This window comes from Haplochromis burtoni, unplaced genomic scaffold, assembly GCF_018398535.1.
Source record: "Haplochromis burtoni strain Fernald_Lab_line unplaced genomic scaffold, NCSU_Asbu1 Contig_8, whole genome shotgun sequence".
NCBI classification, from domain to species: Eukaryota; Metazoa; Chordata; class Actinopteri; order Cichliformes; family Cichlidae; genus Haplochromis; species Haplochromis burtoni.
In genome coordinates, this window is record NW_024582369.1 from 2121096 (window position 1) to 2143910 (window position 22815).

A 22815-nucleotide genomic window follows, 5' to 3' on the forward strand; every position below is an offset into this window, starting at 1 on the left:
ATGCATGTATTCCACTTGAGTGCAAATAAATTCTGCTCTGCTGCTTGTTGAACTGATGTCTGACTTGGCTGAGGACACAAGCTGAACCAAAAAATTCAGCCTCTGATACCAGCTCACAACAGCATGTTGACAACTAAGAAATAATTTGTACTGACTCATAGTCTCTCATTTATTATGGTTCAGACAATCAATGGCAGTTCTCTTTGGGTAAACTGGAGTTAATATTTGATGAGTAAATGCAATCCCTTGAGCCTTTCAGTACACATTGCTGATATGACTGCATGTGAGACACAAAAGCCGCAATGTAAGTCTCTCATATTTTATCCAGGAATGGGTTTTTCTTCTGTTCAATGATGAATGAATGAAGAAATTAATGAAAGTGTCACACATGTACAGTACCTCTGCGATTAATGCTCTGAAATGATTAATCGCAGATTACTTGGATCCTGACAGTGTGACCAGCATCCATCATAAACAATGAAACCACGACTTACCTAGAAGTCGTGTCCTGGAGGACCTAAAAAAAAAAACCTCCCAGATTCTCTGAGCATGTGAGTGCAGATTGGATGCTTGAGTGAATTAAAGTAATTTAGAGAAGGAGAAATGAACAGATGGCCAGAAAAAGATTATAATGGAAAAGGAAAGGATGGAGCAAATGGTTGAAAATCTATGAAAGAACACGCGGTTATTAAGAGCAATCTAAAGCGTTTTTAAAGTGCGGTTACAGACTATATGTTTACAATTCTTTTCATTTAGCGTTTTCCCTTCTTTAAATGGAAATTTTGTCCTCTTTAACCTCAACTACTGTCCCAACAAAACATCAAAAAAATGCACAAAATAGAAAAAAAGTAGAAATCAATCATGTATGATATCATTATGACTTGTATAATTTATACTATGATTATGCATTGGTTAGAAAATGAAATAAACATTTAAAAAAAAGGAGAAAATCAAATATCTGTTAAAGGGATCACGTTTTTCTTTCAAAGACGCCTTCCTGATTAATGAATCAATCTAATGCCAGCAGTACATCAGTATCAAAGCATGAAAGAAAAACAGAACTACTCCAATTCAATTAGCTGCAGCTGATCATGCATGTAATCAATACTGTGGTCTCATCTGCACACACACAAACACACACACACACAAGGGCACGTAAAGGAGCTGATCAGCAACTGACCATCAAATTACTGAGAATCCTTGTCAGTGTTGGTTTTCATGTGGAGGTCACATCTGCATGCCAAGGTAAAGATAACAAGCAACACAGGGGACATAAAACTTACAGACAGTCTCACAAATTCAAATTAATTTAATTAAAGCCAGGCTTCAAAGCGTGGAGCTGCAACCTGGGCTCTGCTTCTGCCTAAGCTGGCTTTTTCCTGGAGGTGAGATGGCCCGTTGACTGGGATGTTGCCAGTTTAGTCCAGTAAGAAGACAGCTCTATTTATTTATTTATTTATTTATTTTTTATTATTATTATTATTATTATTATTATTATTATTATTATTATTATTATTTTACCACCAAAATGGTATTAAAAATGGCCTATTTTGGTAAAATTCATGCTTTTTAAGGTGAGTATTCTGTAGTATTCTATATGCTCTTCAGCTCACCATCTACCAAGACGTGGATGTCAGACAGGTCTGCTTTCTGGTTCTGAAGCTGAATTGTACATTTGGATGATGCTGGAAGGAAGAAAGTGGTGATCCTTTATAATATATGAACATATAGAGGGTTTTTTTTAATGGAGTGGAGGTTTTAAGGAATCCACATCTCCCTTAGGAGGAAGTTTCTCTCTCTCTCTCCATCTCTCTCTCTCTCTCTCAACAAGAGCGCACACGGTCACTGTGAGCGCAGCCGGAATGCGCCACAGCGCATCCAGCAGTGTCACAGTGATGAAGCGCGTCTACTGACCCTGACAGCCCAAACCTTCCCTCCGTAAAAGCACGAAATGCCTGCAAACACCTGGCTGGATTTCGCGGAGGCGGTCTGTTCTCCGTGTTCCTTTTACGCTCTGTCTCAGCGTTGCTTTTGCTAGGAACGCGACGTCCTGGATGCGTTATCTCCAGTGACGCTGATGTGAAGCGCAGTTCGCTGAAGCCATGTGAAGAGCGGACATGTCTCTTGTCGGGAGCACCGGAGGCAAAACGCGAGTCCAGTAGAGGAACAGTGCTCGCACTTTATTGGAGAGCAAAAAAGATCCTTCCATGAGGAGACGAAGAGAGAAGAGATGGTAGAGAAGTAAGTACGCAGACAAGTTGGAAATATAAGCCTAGCAAATGACGATTAGCTGCTTTTATTCTTCGTGACTTATAACCTGTTATCAAGTTTGCACTTTAGAGAAGATGTTAAGGGGGGAAGCAACCGTTCAGTAGGTAATCGGTTCACTGATAATTGATTGAAGGTTAATACCAGGGATATTTGAACTATTCGTATTATTGTTTTGAACTTGATGACACTTTTACTTAATTATAGACAAGAAAGCGACATTTTTAATTAGGTAGACCCATTAAAAATGGACTAATATAATAAAAGTGCTTACCGCAGTTGCGTGTATGTGCAAATAACCATAAAACCTAAAACAGTCCTTTTGGTTTTCACTGGATTGTTTTTGAGCGAGTGATCCTCTCCATGAGTTGTTTACTATAAAATTATGTCCAGGACCTCTCGGGGTGGTTATGTAATTGCATCTACTGTAGCAAGCTGTTTAGGAAACGGGTTTGTGACAAAGAGTTATACATTTGTAATGAGCGTCCATTCAGTAGCTTTGCACATTTATACTATGGGACAGCAGCCATAAATAAATAAATACATGCATGCATGCATGCATACATACATACATGTATTTAAAAAATATATAAAGATATAGTATTTTAACTCATGGAGTGCAAAGGGTTGCAATCTTCTTTCTTCGTTCTTCTTCACATGTTTTGCATGCACATTGATTGATTGACAGATCGATTGAAGTGATATTTGGGAGTTTTATATCAGTCATACATGTATATTTATTGGACATAATTCGAAAGAGGATCGAGAGATAATGATGCCGGTTGTAAAATTAGGGCTGATGCATTGTGTTTTTTTTCCTTCAGTGTGAACACAATGTGAATGAAAAGTGTCCAACCTCATGCTGATCGCTGGGGTTGAGGTGGCGCTGTTTCTTAAGAGAAACATTATAAATGTAATTAGATAAACCAAGTAAAAAAAACATTATTACTTATAACAGCATAAAAAAAAAACTGCCATTCCTACTGGACTTCCATTTTTAAGATTTAATGATCAGCTTTTCTGCCAGGTTACTGACATTTTAAGAAGGTGGTGGCATTAAAATACTGCAACAGAAAGTCTAATATTAACGTTTCTGAAATATCTTTTTTCTTTTTTTAGCAGCCAAAAAACAAAAAATTCTTAGCTGTATGCCACAAAATTCAGAAATTGTCTGCACAGAGGTCATCTTAGGTGATTCCAGTGATTCAATATAAAATACAAAAAAAAAGAAAAAATGCTGTATATACAGTTTTTGTTCTGTTGTACATATATATAGTCAGTCCTCATGTATTTACACTGTGCATATAGTAACTAATTATCCATCCCTTATCTATTCCACTATGTATTACAGCTTTAATTGTTTTTGTCTGTCTCATTGTGTCTGTGTCATGCTGATGTCGTGTAGTCAGTATTGTCTGTTACATACAATGAGAGCAAAGAAAAAAACGGAGCCTAATTCCTTGTATGTTCTGATTCTTATTATTCACTAGATATAGATATTTGATGTTAATCAATCAGTCAATTTAAGATTGTTTTTCACAACTGTGCAGCTTCTCTGGTAAAGTCTAATCTTTCTCTTTCTTCAGTGTAACCTGTAATTTGAACCTTGTTGTAAACTTGTTCTGTTTCCAATCATGATGTCTCTTCATTGTAAACTTTAAAAGTGATCAGCTATCTCCTCGAGTGTGCTTGACTTGGTTACTTCTGCAGTTCACACCTTTTTGGCTCAGCCAGCCAGTGCATTCATTCTTTTTAAGAATTAACCAAATTGTTGATTCAACTGCTCCTTTGTTTTTTCAGTCTAATGATGTCCTCACTTGCACTGACATCTATTTGGGCATCATATTCAGAATTGCCTAATTTGTCATGAAACAACAAATTAACAGCCCTCACCTGCTCATGAAACTGCCTGTCATTTAATTGTCCAATTAATTTTGAGTATCTAGAAATGGAGATCGTGTATAATAACGTCTGATTCCTAAACAAAAAATGTGTAAAAGCCTTGAAACAAGGCTGAGCCAAGACTCTGTTTTATTTTAAATCCTTTGTTTGTGTGAAGAGGGAAAAAAAATGTAACTGTCGAAAACTTAAGGACCCCAACTGTATACATTGAGAGATAAAACATTACAATCCAACCCTGCTCTTTTCTTTAACACATTAGTCCAGATTTTCTTAAATATACATGTGAAAGAACCTTTTTCCACATCTGCTCCATGCTTGCCGGTCTTCTGGACCAGACAGGATCCTGGTAGTTGGTCAGAAACTTTCCATTTCCTTAAGGAAACGAACTCCTCCCTGTGCTTGAGGAATTTAGAGTAATGTAGGGGGAAGGATAATAAAATCCTGGGATGGTTATAAACCACTTCGTGACTGGAAGAGAAGGTGTTGAAATGCCTCATCGACCCATTACACATTTATAAAGTGTTCTTGAGACTATCTCGCTTGCCCTGACACAAGTTTCTCAGAGAAGTCACAAAGAAATGGTAACTGCCGCTCAGTGTTGTGTAGTATATATCAATTTTGAGTTCAAGACAAGTTAAAGGTTTTATGCCTTTTAGGATATATATTTGATCCACAATAGGCAGTTTAAACAGAGTATGGTTTGTGGTTGAGTTTGAAGTTGAAAGCAGCTCTTTGAAGTAAATTTATGAGTCAGAAATGCCTGTAAACCATTTAAACAACAATGTTTTGAAGTGTCAGGTATTTAAAAATATGAAACTGAAAATCATTTGTACTCATTTACATTTTAAAGACAGATAATTAACAAAAGCAGTTATAAAGAACAGTCTGCAATAGTGTTCAGGGACAGCCAGTCCTGGAACATTTTATGAGTTTAAAGGGTGGTAAGATTTCTAATTATCTCACAAACTTTTTCCTTTATGTGATGAAGAAGCAAACAGTAATTTAAACAGTTAGTTAAATGACAGAATCAATAACTGGCAATTATTTTGTTGACTAAACCATCTTTTTAGGCAGAAATATCACAGCTCCTTCGGTCCAAGCTTCTTCAGTGAGAGCTCCTTTTTTGTTTGACATATTTGTTAAAGGTTTATTATTACATTTAGCCCTGTTTAGTTGGAATGAATAAAACATATTATGATACTGCACTGTCTGGATGGTAACCATGAGAAATAGTTAGTCGCAACCCTATTATATTATATTATGCAAATCTCATATGGCGCATATTGTTTCCTGTTTATGTCTGTGATAAAAAATAGCACAACCAAGTCTAATCATAGGAAAGGTGAATGATGTGATAAATGAGGAAACATGTAAAGACACTGATCCACGTAAATCATTTGTGTCCTTGCAGTGGCTGCACCTGACCTTCTTGACCCAAAGGCTGCCGCCCACAACTCCAAGCCTCGCCTGTCGTTTTCAACCAAACCAGTGGTGCTGAACACCCCAGAGGACGAGTGCGACACTCGGACTACGGTCATGAGGTGGAAGACCGTATCAGCTATCTTTTTCCTGGTGGTGTTGTACCTCATCATTGGGGCAACAGTGTTCAGAGCCCTTGAACAGCCTCACGAGAGTTCCCAGAAACTGGCCATTCTTACTCAAAAGCTGGACTTCTTGGTTGCGCATGCATGTGTAAACTCCTCGGAGCTGGAAGAGCTGGTCCGGGTAGGTGGAAGCTTCAGTGCCATAATAATAATCCTAATTTATTCTGTTGTGCAGGTCTTCATGTGTAGCAAAAAACAAAATTTGTCTGCAGATTTTTAAAACTCAGGGAGAACACTGAGCACTGTGCAGTTTGTACCTGGCAGCTTAATGTTGTTTAAGCACCCCTGAAACCCTACCCTGCCTCTAACATTATGCCTTGCAGAAAAGTATAATAACTGTAAATAGTTTTTACCCCACAGCTGTAAAAGTCTGATGGAGTATTGTCGTCACCCTGCCGGGGAACGACCAGGGGGTGTCAACACCCAAGTTTGCAAATGTGATAGTTACAGCTAAGAATCTCAGAAGAGTTTGAATCTCTTGTTATCTCCATCACCATCTTTGTTCCAATGCAGGACTCTCTGACTGCCATGTGTCTCTGTCATAATGTCTTTGTTTTAAAGCTAAATAATACCATTCTTTAAAGATAAGCAAATTTGGGGTTCTTTTGTACCTTTTCTTATCCATGAAATGCATTTTTCAACAGTGATTTGTGAGGGTTTTAGAAGCCTTAGACAATTGATACAGGGTTACAAATCATGAAATGCATCTGTTTTGCTAAATGGAACTTTAAAACAAAGTTTCATTCTAGGGAATTCCATATCACAGCATATCTTTACTTACTTTTTATCTGCAGTTTCATTTGAAGCAACAGAATCGAACCATGCAGGGAACTTTTTATTTTCTTGAGCTCACCATATGCCAAGCACCGGAAAATTACTACTTGAGGCTGAGACTAGCGCGGGAGTACCTTAGAAGAGGCACGTTTAAATGTTTTTTTAGCTGTAAACTAAATGACATGGAACCCATCATTGCTGGAGGCTGATGCTAATTTTGACATTTCTATTAAAGCCATTACAAATTAGCATGGGATGAACAAAAGGGCTCAACAGGCCATCTACTGTTTAATCACCCCAAATCTTGAATGCTAGTGCTGATGTAAATCTAACCATTTTGAACTGCTCTGCAAAATAAAATATACAGAAAACGAATATAAACTATGAATTGCAGCAAAATAAAGCACAATACTGCCAAATTACCCATCTGGGTCCTCAGGTTTGTGTTATGTTTGCCCTTTGGGTATTCAATGTTTGCTGAAAAGAAAGTCAAAGATGTAACTACAAATCAAGCCATGAAGTCACAAGTTGAACTAGTAAATCTCACTAAATGAATCCAAACCGTCAACTTGTAACTGCACATCAGTCACTAAAAATAAAAATGCACTAAAAAAAGATATATTGACGGTGCAGCTGTTTAACTCGTGAAGTCACGACTGTTTCTCTATGGATTAGTTTATCTAGCAGGCAAACTTGTCAGGGTTGATTAAAAGCATTTCCTCTTGGGGAATCTTGTTGGAGCATTGCACTTGTGGATGATGATTACTTTTCTAATGTGCCAAAGCTGAAAGGTCTTAAATCTCAAGGGAAAAATGATTTTCTACCTTTTCTAAATTTGGCTGCTAGCTGCAATTTCTCATTAAGAGTCTGCCACTTGGAGCCAAGAAAAACACCTTCAACTATCAAAATGTGCAAGACCAACGTTATGTAGTAACATGAAAAATTAAAAAAGTAATATATCAAAAGCAATATATGTATTTTTTTTCACATAGTATGGTAGGATGCCCTAAAACATTGCAACAATGACCAAATGCAAACAAGTAATGAGCCAGCAAAGTAATGAAGGTCTACAGAGAACATAAAGCAAGTTTATTATACAATTTCCAATCTATGATTTCTTTTCATAGTATTCATTTTATTTATTTTTTGTCTGTTTGCTTTAACCAAATCATCGTGTCACAAGTCAAATTAAGCTACTGGCATAAACATACAGTTTAATGGCAAGGATGATTTCATTGTGAGTGGAGCAAACATTTTTAAAATAATAAAAAATTCTAAGCAAACACTTCAAGTGAAAAGCCCATCGTATACTATAGCCTGCAAACCAAAAGCTGTTTTAACGATTCTTTTTAGTTACTAAATTATAGAACAGCAGCGCTTGAATCATTGGTGCACGCTCTGATATGGATTTCACCTCGTACTGAAAAAACCCCTCTTGATTTAACAAGCAGGTCTTCTCATTCATAACATGAGAACAGGAGAAAACTTTCACAATATAACAAGATTACTTTTCATATCACTCTGGGTTTTATTGTTTAATACTTTAAAGGGCTTCAAAGTGTACTTAATGCGTATTTACCTTTTGTGGCATTAAAGTAATAAAAGTATTGGCATACGCTGTTTATAGTACATGTGTGCTCTAACATAATTAAAACCAATTTCACGCTGAAAGGATTTATTACTGCCTGTATTGAAAAATGTGTCGTGGCCACAGTTGTAACAGATGGCGGTTATTTATCTTTAAATTGCCGAGTTAATGTTTAATGGTGATGGTGGTGCTTTCAGAGCCGAGATCATCCGGCTTTCACATTGTTAGAGTGAAACCTGAGGCTCTGGACAATGGAAATCATCCTTCCAGCTCTCTCTTTCAGTCCCACTACCTGTTACATGACGTCCAACAATAGGGCTACGACTATACAGTGAAGCTTATTTACGGTTAAGACATACTTAAAAGCACATCATCAGGAAAACATATGGAAAGCCAGCAGTAGCAACAGTTGATTCTGCATCATCGTCATCTAAAAGTAGGAACCCACGTAACAACTTACATGACAAAAAGCAACTTTTTTTGACAATATGCACTGAGATTGGATCAGTCTGTAACAAAGTAGGAGTTTTTTTGACAGACCATCAGCTGTAAAACTGATAAACAGGATGAGGATGTTTTTTGCTATACAAGTATGTCTCTTGTCCTGCGTGTCCCTTTTTCTGCAGACTGTCCTCTGTCTTTAGATGCATCTGAGCTCTATGGGTTTCCTGGACTTCTGGAGCAAATTGGAACTAATTACTTGCTCAAGAACTTAACCTAAAAATCCAGGGCGAGTTGTCTCTGGAAGCATTTAGAATCACTTTAATGTTTGGTATTTTGAGGCTAATTGTAAGGCAGATAGCAGTGTTGATATAAATCTTTTATTGTGTTTTCACGAGACTAGAGTCCAGCCAAACTCTAGTCTCGGGCAGAGGTGGGCAGAGTAGCTGCAGTGAGTACACCAGCCTTTCAAGCAACTATTACTCTTCTGATCATTTATTGATAGGCAGCTTCAACTGAGGTCCCCCCTCCCCCTCCCTCACACACACACACTTTTACTTAATGATGTATACAAACACACACACATGCACACACCTTTGCAGGTTCCTGCTGATAAAACACTACTCAGCAGAGGATTGAGGAGAGATGTGCTCTCAAAGGGAGTAATTAAAAAAAGTGAGTGATGTTAAAAGCTCCAACTCTTTCTCTCCGGTCTATTTGCCTCAGCTTTGAGACGTCCACTGCGGTCTTCACGTCATCCTTTCTTATCTTTTATTAGTTTGCATATAGCTGAGTGCCAAAGCGGTGAATTAGTAAGCTTACTTGGCTGGGACACAAAAGGGGGCTGACTGAGCCAGGGCTTTCTGATCTAATGATTTGCTAAATTGTGTTTTTAAAGCCACTGTGAATGTAGTGGAATTAACTTTGACCTCCTCCTCCTCCTTCGGTTTATTTGGGAATTATGAGGTTTAGACAAAAACATAATAAAAGCTAATCTTGCTACATGTATTAAGTCTCATAATACAGCTGTCCTCCAGTGGGCTCTACCAACTCTATTATAGCAGCTAATGAGTGGAGAAAACTGTAAATCAATTAATTCTATGCTTTTGTGCTTTTCCTAATTGTCGTCATTTGAGCTCGTTCTAGTGACTGATGAGCAACATACGGTGTCTTGTACACTTACTATATTATAGCAACGTAACTCCAAACCTGAGGTCTATTCATATTAAATCCAGCTGATGGAAATAATTAAAAAATTCTAACTCTTTTTGGTTCAATTCTTACATTTATTAAAAGAAAAGCCACTCAAGAATTAGATCCTTTTTAGATCTTTTTTCTTGGCCTCAAACTGAACAGAATGCATAATCACAGGGGAGTAAAAGCTTTAGTCCAGCGAAGTATTCCTCTGCAAGTTAATGGCATCAGATCTGTAGTAGAGTATCTGCTCCCCTGTCGTTTCAAAGTGTTTCTCTTTCATTTTGTCTCAGTAATAATTCTAGCGAGTCTCTTTAGTTGCCACTTGGGCCAAAAATGCTTTTTTCTTACTGCAGTAAATTAAACTGTTCCCCTGTTGACCTGAGTCTCTCTCTCTTTTTTTTTTTTAAACCTGGTGGGATCAAGTTAATCCAGCATTCAGAGGAAATGACAGTTCACTAGCCTTGATCTTTTATCTTTCTTGTTTTATCTTGATGCTGTAATCCTTGATACCAAACAGCCAATACGATCCTTCCTCTCCATCTCCTAGTAGCAGAGAGAGGCCGGGGTTTGTTTGATTAATTATATTAGCTGAGTCTGCCGTACTCATCGATGTCTTATTTGGCTCAGGTTTACTCAAGCTGGAATCTCTGTCCATGGATCTGAAACATCAGTAATCCAAATGAATACGTCATGATGAATCTGTGACAGTTTCCATGGTGCTGTATGCGGTAGACAGATTTTTTAATTGTGCCCTTTTTCTCTCTTATTACACCTTAGATCTAAAATCAGAGTTCTCAGAGTGTGTCCTTGGGTAACTTTTTGTGCAGTCCATGAGGAGGAAAAAATTAGTAGACTAAACAAGGAAATTTTCATAATATTCATAACAAGGAATTCAAACATTTTATTCACATACACATTTTTCTCTAGCGACCGGTGGTTACCTGGGCAACTCTCAGCTTTACAGCTTTACCTACATACTGTAATATCTGTGCAGGTTATACACTAGTGATTAGAGATCGATATAGGTTAAGTAGGTCAGTTGAACTAGTCAACTCCCCCAAAAAAGAAAAGAAAAACAGTTAGAAACAGGTAGCAGGAAGAGCAGGAAGATCACAGACACAGACTGTTGTGTGCTATTGTACAGTACTGTTGTAGTATTGTTATTATATTCCATTAACACACTTTAACCTCCTAAGATCCAGAAGACAAAATGTTCTTTTTCAAAATTGTAATTTTTTTACGTTTTATGTCCTGCTTCTGTCCCTTGAAGTGGACATCAGGTCTTGTTTGATCACAGAGTGATATGATGGCTGAGTTGAGCAGAAACATTTATGGATATATAAAGACAGATAGAACTATAGAGGTGGAGTCAGGAGCTGTCAGCTGTCATTTTGGAAGGGGCAAAATGATGACCCCCAAAGTTGATCACGGATAAGACGTATTGCATAAGCAGGGGCTCTGAAGTTTTGGGATGTGGTTTGGAATTATTAGGCTTGTTGCATTCTATTTGGAAGTAAATTTTTAAGTTCAAGTTTTAATGCTTCCTTTGGAAATGACCATTTCCACCTTGTTTGTGTGCTGATTTTTTTCTAAAACCTCATTGCCTGTTTTCTGTTTGATGGAACCAGAGGACCACCCATTTGGTGGTTTTGGGCAGTGTCGTCCTGTTTTCATGTTTCATGCTAAAAACTATTTCAGCATGGTATTTATGCTATTTTCACTTTTGTAAGTGCTGACATTTTTTTCTTCTCAAACCCGGTTGCCTGTTTTCTGTTTGATGTTATCAGAGGACCACCTGTTTGGTGGTTGTGTGCAGCGGCGTCCTATTTTCATGCTTCATCGTGAAAAAATATTTCAGTCCAATTTTAGGATGGTTGAAATTAACCTGATAAAGACAGGAGACGTACAGTTTAATGCACTTAGCATGTGTTTTATTAATTACATAAATCAGCAGGATAAAAGGAGAAATCAAACTCTTAGCTGGTGTGTGTCTGTGAATTACACACGTTTATACAAATAGATTTATTTGTTAGGTTTAGGAAAAGATCATTTTATGGCTAAAAATAGATATTTAACATGCTGACAAAGAAGAGGAACAAATTTTAACAAGCTGTTTTCATAAACTGTTATAAAACTGGATGTGACATCACACACTGGTCTTAAACTCATTGTCACTGTGGAAATTTGGAGTCCGATATTCCCTTCAGTTTGCAAGCTGCATACGTAGCTAACTGCTGAATCCTAATTAGTGCTTAGTAACAGACTTATAAAATACTGGAATTTCACTCACTAAAACTAAAGAAGAAACTCGTGCTGAGCAGCAAACTATATCATTTGTCAGGTCATTGCAATTAAATGCTCCCAAAGGCAGAGACACTACAAATGGTTGGATCTAGCAGCATGGAGGTAAGGGCCTAGCAGACGTGACTACAGCTTCCTGTTGGGCACATGTCAAAGTAGCAGCACCTATAATTCAGCTGTTAAGAAAATGTATCTCGTCTAGAGTTGTTGTGAAGTGGCGAAACTATCAATAGAGGGCAAAACCATTTTTGTACCAGTCTGTAAACATTTTACTGCAGTAAAGTTATTTTGTTATAAAAGTAACATATGCAGATTGATTCGCTTATGAAGTTGCCACTGAAAGAAATAACATTTTTGGCACTTTTGGCACTTCATTTTTTTTTTTAAATACCACTTAAAAGTATTCTTGATGCCAAGCTATGAATAGCCATCAGGAGACCAGTCACTTATTAGGCCGTATTATGGTGTCTTAGGCGGACATCTATCACAGTAGCTGAATTCTGCAATCTCCCTGAATTCAATTTTTCCCTCCTTCTGGAACACATCAGACATTTTAATGCATTAGCTTTCCAAGGCATAATCTATCATAAAGAAAGGCGATAATGCCACAGCTGTCTGCGTCTGGCTATATTTATCCAGTATGCAGTTTGCCAGCAGGGTGAACTCACTGTAATCAAATGCCCAGTGTTAAGTATAGACTGAGCAGACTCTATGCAAATAGGTGAGAAAAGAAGCAAGTCTACATGTTGCATGAGAATTTCAATAAGGAGAGATCATTTAGAAGAACTGAACATGATTTGTTGAGAGAGTAAAATTAAATAATGTATTTGCCGATTAAACTCTGATGACCCTTCATGGCAGAGCAGAATCCCAGCATTGATTTAGGACAGGATCCCTAGATGGTGGTGAAGGTGTAGATTGAGGCTTGGTGGATAGAGCTCTGTTGGGTGTGGTGGGGATGGGGAGGAGATGAGCTGCACGAATGAGACTCTGAAAGAGAGAATGACAGAGTACTCAGATTTAACAACACAGAATGTAGGCAGATTGGCTCAAAGGAGGCAGGCAAGAAGATGATAGGACTGTAATGTCAGTCAGTACTGACTCAGACAGCGTGGGAAACTGGTAGTGATGTAAAGAACAGACTAGTAGCCGAACGTCCAGGAAAGAAGGCAGACGATTACATTATTATTCAACTTACACATAAACTTCATTTTGATGTATAGAAAAAAATGTAAAAGCGATTTTTCAAAACATCATGAACTTGTGCGCAGGTCATTCCACATCTTTTGCTTGTGACATGTAAACTTTGGCATGGAAAATAGCGGCACATATTTACTGTATTATTTATTTCATGCTAAGGCTGTTTTTTTTTTCTTCTTTCTTCTGCAGCAAGTGGTTATAGCAATTCGAGAAGGTGTGAACCCTTCGGGAAATTCATCCAATCAGACGAGCCTCTGGGACATGAGTTCCTCCTTTTTCTTCGCTGGGACTGTTATCACCACCATCGGTAAGCAGAGAAATTTCTCGTTCGGTTGTGAAATAAAATGGAAATGCAAATAAATTGTAAGAACAATGTGGAAGCATTTTGGATACAAGTGGATACACTTCAGTCCCACTACCAAAAAGTGTGAGCCAGTGCCTGAACAGGCCTTAAATAGTTGTTTTAGTTGAATACTTGTCCTGATCCAGTTTGGTCTATAGCAGCCTCTCACTTGAGATTATCCCAGTAAATAATTTTGTACCTCATTTGCAAATTGTGCCCTCAATGTTAGCTACTGTGCTCTTTATACATAACAGAACTTAAATGTCCAGCTGAAATATGTAGTAATGTAATTTGGCTTCATACAAGCAAAAAAACAGCCTGAAACTCAAACACACTTCCCTTTTTTCCATCATTTACACCATTTGCTCTCTCTCTGTCACCTCCAGCTGTAAGAGCTTACTAATCAGAAAAAAGGAATGGCACGCACACAAACACCCACACAACCGGTTTGACAGCTCATCTGGCTCTTCCAATTGGACCATGACAGTTCGCCGTGTCTGTTCAGTGGGCTGTTGGGCTCCATTTCACATCTGTTGCACCTTTTCGGAGCACACCCTCCTTTAAAAACACCCTAAGTGTGATCTTGATAAATATTTTAGCATTGGATTTTGCTTGCTAACACTAAGACTTCTCCTGCAACCTCTTTCCAGATTTCTAGATTTTGGTGCACTGCGCCAGGCTTGTGCTTGCAGTTCCGCTCATGAAAAATTCCCCTCCACACACACACACGATGGGTATAACATATCTGTGTGGTGGGCTGTTGAGCTTCATTTCATATTTCCTGGATTCTGTCACAGCTCATCCTTGTGATAAAATGTTGCTAATGCATTGCATTACCATAAATGGATTTTGCCTTCTGGCTTTAAAATATGCTTCCCCTCGAATTTATTGCGAAAAAGCAAAGACTGCACTGTGGGTTTTTCGTCTGCTCACCTGAGACTGAGTATGTTGACTCTCTCTTTTATACTCCTGTGCTCCAGTGATTTACAGATGTCGAGTTTTCTCAGTACAAGCAGGTTTACTAGATTTTCTATGCAATGTGAGTGCAGTAAGTGATGCAGAGAAGTGAAAGAGCTCTGCTTTAGTTTAAAAACTAATTAAAAAAGCATGAAGCATCCAAAACTGTCTGAAATTAAGAATTGAAATCTTTTTTGGTAGTAAACTGTGCTTGAAATTAGATTTTGCCACAGAAGTCTCGATCCCGGGTGGTGATTTTGTTTGTAGTATCTCTGATGGTTGTTCGTGCAAACAACATATAATTGCTGCTCTCTCTGTTGGCAATCATTTTAATTTTGCCTTACTGGAACAAAATGTTCTGTGGCCTTTGTGCTGCTATGCAAAGACATCTTGCTTTAGAGAAGCCATTATGTCATTTCTTGTCAGCGCACAGCCTGTAAAGAATCTATTAAGAGTCCAGATAGGAAAACATTTCTGAAGCCATATCAAACATTACATTTCATACACACATACTCATTTGTTTATGTGATCTTTAATTGGATGCCCATTATTGAAACATAGCATACCCCCCTTCATCGTTGCCCTTTATCGAGGAAATGAACTGGAATAACTTTGTGGGTTCGGTTGCCTCTCCTGGCTCCTTCCTACCCTCTCCTGGGAGCAAAAGAACAGTAATCATTGATCTCACAGCATTTCTCCCCCATGGGATTTCTTTGTTAAGACTGGTATACTTGGAAATTCACATTTCTACTGTATTTACACCAACAGATCTCAAATGATTTATTATTTATAGACTGTAGAAAATTTTTTATTATTCTCTCATACAACTTTGCTCCTTTTGGACTCTGTTGGAAGTTTGTTTTTACAAGAACATGTTGCAACACGTTGTGCAATGGTTTTCCGTAAAAAGGTATATTTTTTATATATTTTTGATACCACCTCAAACCCACTGTACCAACATCTGATTCAAGGAAAGAGAAAGAGCAACCAAACCCGGAGCCTGTGTCTTTTTGTAGCTAATGAAGTCACTCTGTTAAATGTTGTGCAGCTGGTTTTCTCTCCCGGTGTCACTTAATGAGTTTAGAAGGAAGTCATTAAGCTTTTACTGTCCACTGCAATTGTCATTGCTCCTACGAGAGATTGAACAAGACCTGACGTGTTACTATATGCAATCATCACATAATCCACTCAACTGTGTTGGGAAAGAGGTGATCCAGGGCTCCTCCTTCTAAAATCTTAAGGTTAATGTACTGTTCATGAGGCAATGCTCTGAAACTAACTCAAGAATACCTTTCATGGTTTTTGAAGTCTGATATATTGCAAGTCCTGTAGGAAAACAGCATCTTGGTAGAGCAGAAGGCAGATAATGTATTTTAAATGCATGACTTCTTATGTTTTTAGATATTTTTAAGAAAATATGTGATGGTTTAAAATTGGCTGTGTTTGCCCAGGGCTGTCACACTATCAGACTACCACATCACAGTTACAGTCACACAGTAAATCAGTATATTAACAATGCTGATATCTGCATAAAAGTGTGAAGCCAGTCATTATTTCATTATATTTTGCTTCCAAGGACCCAGACTTAAAAAAACATTTCAAAGTGGTCTTGAGTGGTCAATTTCAATCCAGTACTTGTATGCGACAACCACAGAATAGTGATTAGCAAAGAGCAATGAGCTGAACACTTGGCATGTCTCAGCATGGTGTAGCCTTAAATTTTTGAGGTAACCGGATAAGTGGAGGACAGAAGAAGAAGTGCTAGGACTAAAAAAATATCTACAGATGGACAGTATCTGAAAATCATGTCCTTTAAAAATCAGGAAAAATAAAAATCCAACAAGGACCTAGCATAGGACCTGTTCGGGGAAACCTCGTGAGAAATGGTCTCAGTGGAAACAGGTTTGCCAAATTACTAGAGCTAGATTGAAAATAAGTGGCAACGAGTAAAACTTTTGTTTCAAATCATTGTCACTATCCACAGAGGTGGTCAGGAGAGAGGCACACCAATGAGTGTGTGTACAGCCATCTGAAACACATGGTGGAGGTGCTGTCATGGTTTGGAGCTCAGTCAGTGGTTTTGGAGCTCTTGGAGATCAAAACTGATGGAATTAAAAACACTGTCAGATTTTGATCCATATGGAAGTCGCCTGATTAGATTCATCTGAGTTTTTCAGCTTTCCTGCCAGTGCAGTAAAAGCATATCTGGTTAGAAAAACATACAATGGACATGATCAGTCATGGATTGGCCTCCCCAAAGCCCCAAACTCAGCATTACTGAAGTAGTGTGGGATCATCTTGCTAGAGAATGAATCAAAAGGCATCCAAAACTAGCTTTGAATGCTTTTTTTTTAATAAGAACTATTCCTGAAGATTACTTAAAGAAAAAATGCAAAAGCTTACCTGAGAGAGTTCTAGTTGTGTTGAAGGATAAAGGTGGTCATACCAAATATTGACTCTTAAGGTGTTAGAATTGTATAAGCTCTGTTTTTGCCTCATACTCTATACTTATACTGTATTTCCATGTATGTTTGCACGTTTCAATGACAAAACTAAAAAGAAACATTTTTTTATTTATATCTGTCATGATTTTAATCAATATGTAGTCATCATGACACTCCTATTAACTATTTATTATTTGATTATTTATGCATAACGAGGTAACAACATCGCTTAATGAATAGACAGATGAATGAATACCACAGATGTCTTCTGCCACATGTGACTAATACCCTTACCGTACTAAGCTTTTATGTATGCTATTGAAATAAAACAAAAGATGAGCTTAGAATATAAACTAGAATTAATTCAGGAAGAAATGAATTAAGTACAGGTTCAAATTAGAGCGCTCCTGCTTCTCATTTGTTTTGCAATGTCACCCGCAGGTTAAAAAACCTAATCCGACATCCTGTCTCCCATTGTACTGATCTTAAAATTACTGAGCCATGATTGACAATTGTTCTCACATTAGGTGTCACCCTGCTCCAATGTGATCATGGAAAGTTGTTAGAAGACACCCTGCAGCTCATTTCCTGAGACAGATGACTACATTAATGAAGAAAAGTGGATGTAGTTCATTATGCAGATGCCTTATTAAACGTTAAATAATGAAATTGATATTGCATTTTGATGGGTGTGTGGGGTCAGGAGTACGAGAGGCGCAGATTTTGTTTTTAAACACAATCTTGACTGATTTTCTAGCTGCAGCTAAATATGGGTTTGGGGATTAAAACAAAGGCGTTAAAACTGTAATAGACTCATATTTTTGTTTCTCAGGTTTGAGAGGTACAGCTCAGTGTTCATCGTTTCATTTTCCCCCCATTTTTCATTCATGTTAGAGTTGGCTGAGAATAGAGGGTGCGAATAATAAGCTTTTTTCCGAGTCAGAGACGTTACGCAGCTTCTACTGAAATTTCTCAAAGCTATTCTTTTGTGCCTCTCAGCAATCATATCATAGCACAGTCAGACTTCGTGAAAATTTTCTTGTCTGGCAGGTTTTGTTTTGTTGCAGCCTGTAATGAATGAAGTTCTGAAATTCTGTTTTTTTTCACGTGAATATTTTCTCTGCTTATTTATCCATTTCTATTTGTGTTATTTCAGTAATTGCATTATATGTGGTACAGTATGACAATGTCTAAGGCAGGACAGACAGGAAAAAAAGCACAATGTATCACCAACTACAGCTCTTGTATAAAAAAAGAACAGACATACAACACGTGCAACACAACAATTATAAAATACACAGATACATAAATCAGCAATCTTCTTGTAGTATGAGTGTGAGAGAGAGAGAGAGCATGTCCAAAGGCAGGCAGAGATGGAACCAGAGTCCCAGAGGACCAAAGACAAAAGGGAATCAACCCTGATAGAGGCCTGTCACTCTGGTACAATTCAAGAATAGGGTCCCAGGTTTCCAGGCACTCAAGAACCTGGCGAGCAAATGCTGCCCCGAACCAGTGGCAAACTGGTACTGCAAAGACCCTCAATGTCTAACTTACAGATAAAATGAGGGTCAGTGAAGGGGTGAATAGGACCACTGCAGCAGCCCCACGAAACAGCCTCTGGGTACTGCACTGCCCCCCATGGCCTATGTGTGTGGTTATATGTCGTGAACCATAATTATTAGAGTTACTACTCAAAAGGGGGGTTGGGGTGAACTACATCAGCCATCCGCAACCCCCGGGCCACGGACTGGTACGTCGTTTGGTACCAGGCCGCGAGAGTTGAGGCTTGGGTGTGAAATTTATGGTTTTCAGGGTTTTATCGGTTTTTATCGTTATTTTTTTAATCGTTTTATTGTTAATTTGGTTTCCATGGGTCTTTTCCCGTTTGTTCTGAATAAATCTTCTTTTTGTGGTACCGTTACTGGTTTTATTTTGTTGTAATTATCAGCGACACCTTAAAGGTCAGTCCGTGGCGCAAAAAGGGTTGGGGACCACTGAACTATATGATTCCCCCCTCCCCCCAAGACCCTAAGGGAATGAGTGATGTGATGTATGGAGCTGGGACATGGAAGACCAAGTAAGAAAAGAGAGAACCAGCAAAGACTGGTTCAGTAGGCAGCCCCATTCCCAACACCCTGCCAGAGGGCGGTAAGAAGTCAGACGTCAGGCACACAATGACAATGACAACGGTCCTGAACACCGCCATGTCTAGGGCAGCACCCAGCGCCACCACCACAAAGAGTAGACTGGAGTGTGCAGATGAGTCCCAAGGCTTGGAGCTCATCTGCACATTGCGTCACAATAAAGGGATGAGACAAAATGGACTGGAGAAGCTCCCTGAGACAAGATGCCCTAACCCACCCAATTGGCCTACAGGCACCCACGAGCCCTGGAGGCACAGACCGGACATTCTAACATGGGTCAGCCCACCTTACACATCAAGGTGGCCGGTGGGGGGGGGGAGGCCATCCCCACATAAGGAGGGATCCAGCCAGTGACCAGGCAACGATTTGGTTGCGTTGCTTGTTGTGTAGTACTGCTTCTCTGCTCATTTGCTTGCATGTTTCTCTGAGCCTCAGGGTTTTGGGTTTGGATTTTGGACTTTGCTCATCTTCTGTTTAGGACTTAAATCTGAGTTTTTAATCTAAATAAACAGTGCCTTCTGTTTAATCTAACCAATGTCTGTTTTCTGCATTTGGATCCTTCACTCTTCATGTTCCTTTTCATTACAGAAGAAAAACCAAACACTCGTTCACACGATTTTTCATGATTTAAACTGACAAGTGTGATATAGCAAAAGTAGAGAGCAATACGATTTTTAAAAATGTGCAATTTCATGAATGAAAGCTCAGAGAAAAATAAAACAGGTTCAACTATGAATCAACAATCGCCTTTAATTTTTATGTTAGAAAGTATGCAAATTGTACATTAAAACTATGTTCTGCTCCAGAGGATAGAATAATTTGGAAACATAACATCACTGAAACTGTCAAGATCCACTCAACATTCACTGTGTGTGTGTCATTTCTCTCAGGATTTGGGAACATCTCTCCTCACACAGAAGGTGGGCGGATCTTCTGTATAATCTATGCCCTGCTGGGGATTCCCCTATTTGGATTCTTACTGGCTGGTGTCGGGGACCAGTTGGGAACTATTTTTGGGAAGGGCATTGCCAAAGTAGAGAAGATGATCGTGGTAAGATATGTTCTCTATCCATCAGTGACATTATACATGAATAAAGTTGTAAAAAGTGAAATTTATTGCGAATTTAGATTAAAAATGAATACAAATCTGTTGATAAGGTAGATAGGCACTGACTTTTATTACCTTGAAGAGTGTAGCATCTGGTAGATTCCTAGAAGAAAGACAAAAAAAGATGAGGGCCTAATTATCAGATGTTTTTCATTTCCTGATGTACTTTGTTTATCTTCCGTAAAAGTCAGCTGAACTCATACGTCCCCTCAAAAAGTAGTTTAAGAGTCTCCTGTTTCAGTATAAAAGCACTGACAAAAGCATTTTGTCAGGGTACTGATTTTGATGTATAGCTGGCTCTGTCCCTCCCCGGGGAGGAAAAGACAGGTTGGAAGGTCATGGAGACAATGGAAAAAGATAGACTGCCACCTGCTGAACTCACTGCCGTGCAGTGAAGGTGCTGAAATCCATCAGTTTCACTGGTCCCCATGGAAATACAGTGATGCAGTTTTAATTTGTTTCTATAACATTCACTGTAGATTACCTTTCAACTGTGCATTGTTGTACTATGCTTTTTTGAGAGCGATGAGGACATAAGACATCACAGACAGAGTGATCTGAGGGCTGTCTGCTCTTTATACTTTACCTCTGAGGTGCTGTGCTTTGGTCTTACATAACTGCAGAGGAAAAGGGCATGATACCAAGAGACCCAGCTGAAAGCAGTCACCATGAGTGCAAGGGCAGCACAAAAACTGACAGCGTGCAGAATATAATGCACAGTAACTCAAGCAAAAGACGAACTCTGGGGATAATGAAGAAATGAAATGTGCATGCTGTTGTTGAAGCAGTGCAAGTGCTGACTGTAATGTATCAATTAGCATACAGTAGCTGCTACTAAAAATGTAGTAAATCTGTTATTAGAGCATTTCCAAGGGATGTCAAGTCATGGGCGGGTGTTCCATCTGAGAGTGGAAATGATGTCGCATGAACTTCACAGCTTGAGATGTTAGAAAACATACAATTTATTCCTAGGAAGAGGTCAAAGAAAGTGACTCATTACAATATTCAGATCCAAATAAATAAATAAATAAAAGCATGGGTTGTTGTTGTTGGTGTTTTTTTCAGTTATTACATTATATGTAGTATACATATTGACAATATCTAAGGCAGGACAGGCAGGAAAAAAATTGGATCGGAATCGGAATAAAAGGATAGCATACAAATAAAAATTCACGATGTATCGCCAGCGGCCGCACCTGTAAGGATAAACAAACATCTTGTTTTATTAGCACATCAGAAACCAAAGCACATGGTAACTATTCATAAAATTCAGCCGCAGTGTTTCCATGTAAAGCTTCTGCGCTGTTTGAATTCTTTCAAGCACTTCCCTATCGCTCCCACAGATTGAAGTTAAAGTTTTAGTCTCCGAAAGTGCACATCATGTATTCTTCATGTGAACAAATCTCCCTACAGAAGTGGAAAGTCAGCCAGACAAAGATTCGCGTCATCTCCACGCTACTCTTTATCCTGTTCGGGTGCCTCATCTTCGTGGCCCTGCCAGCCGTCATCTTCAAGCACATCGAAGATTGGAGCACTCTCGAGTCCATCTACTTTGTCGTCATCACGCTCACCACCATCGGCTTTGGAGACTTTGTCGCTGGAGAAAAAGGTCACTTGAATTTTTCTTTGGTCTTTCATTTTTATGTAGAATCAGTGTATTTATAGTTGAATGATTTATCGGCCAGCCTGACTCAAAGGATCTGCGCAGCAGTGATAAGCCTCCCAGTGCACTACAATTATATTCTGTGCCTCACTTTAATTTACAAGCACCTTAACAGTAGTTCTTATGAACACCGATAACATATTTAACTGTAAAGACCACCAAGCTCATAGCCACTGATTGTGTGAGTCTCTGGAGCTCTACCAGAACATCAGATTAGTCTCCCAAATGTTGTCTTCATTTGGTGCTTTGAAGATGTTGATGGGAATTACTTTATATCCAAGCAAGCATAACAGAGCCACTGGTCAGATTATGTTTCTAAGGAGCCAGACCTTCTAGTAATTTTTTACATTAGTTTTGGACAATAGTTTTCCTTCGGACATTGGCTCATTTCACAATAATTATTCCCATTTTGTTCTACCATATTGTTTAATCTTTGTGAAACAGCAAGCTTGTTTTACAGTTGTTGGGGGGTTTTTTTGCAGAATAAACAATGTGTCACACTGTGTCTGATGGACCAGTTGGCATTTTGTTATCTTCAGATATACCCTGCTTCCTGCTTATTTTCAAATTTTATACAGCTGCTGGAAGTAGATTCATTCTCCTTCCATAAATAAACCCGAGAAGAGCACTGATCATGACTCACCACAAGAAATGTAATAAGCGTACCGCATTTCTTGAAATGTCACACTATTTCATGACGCAAGTCTGTAAACACCCTAAAAGAATAATTATAAACAATTAACTAAACACACTGTACATAATACAGTATGTCTGTGATAGAAAAAGTAAGAGGGTGTACTGTGCATTTTTCGTAGCTTGTGTGTATTTGTGTAGCAGCTGGTATTAGCTTGATTTGACCTTCTTGGCAGATAACAAGAGAG

The 22815-nt window shown here is 38.6% G+C and overlaps 1 protein-coding gene across 1 annotated transcript in view; it reads left to right on the forward strand.

The window, feature by feature from the left end:
* Window positions 1-1807: 1807 nt before the first annotated feature.
* The window catches only part of LOC102289736 (potassium channel subfamily K member 2), a 29965-nt gene continuing 8957 nt past the window's right edge, over window positions 1808-22815 (forward strand). Inside the window, exons 1-5 of the mRNA XM_005914477.2 lie at window positions 1808-2241; window positions 5582-5895; window positions 13465-13582; window positions 20054-20214; window positions 21685-21880. Of these exons, the coding sequence (XP_005914539.1) occupies window position 2241; window positions 5582-5895; window positions 13465-13582; window positions 20054-20214; window positions 21685-21880 (790 nt within the window). The 5' untranslated portion in view covers window positions 1808-2240. The remainder of the gene's footprint in view (window positions 2242-5581; window positions 5896-13464; window positions 13583-20053; window positions 20215-21684; window positions 21881-22815) is intronic.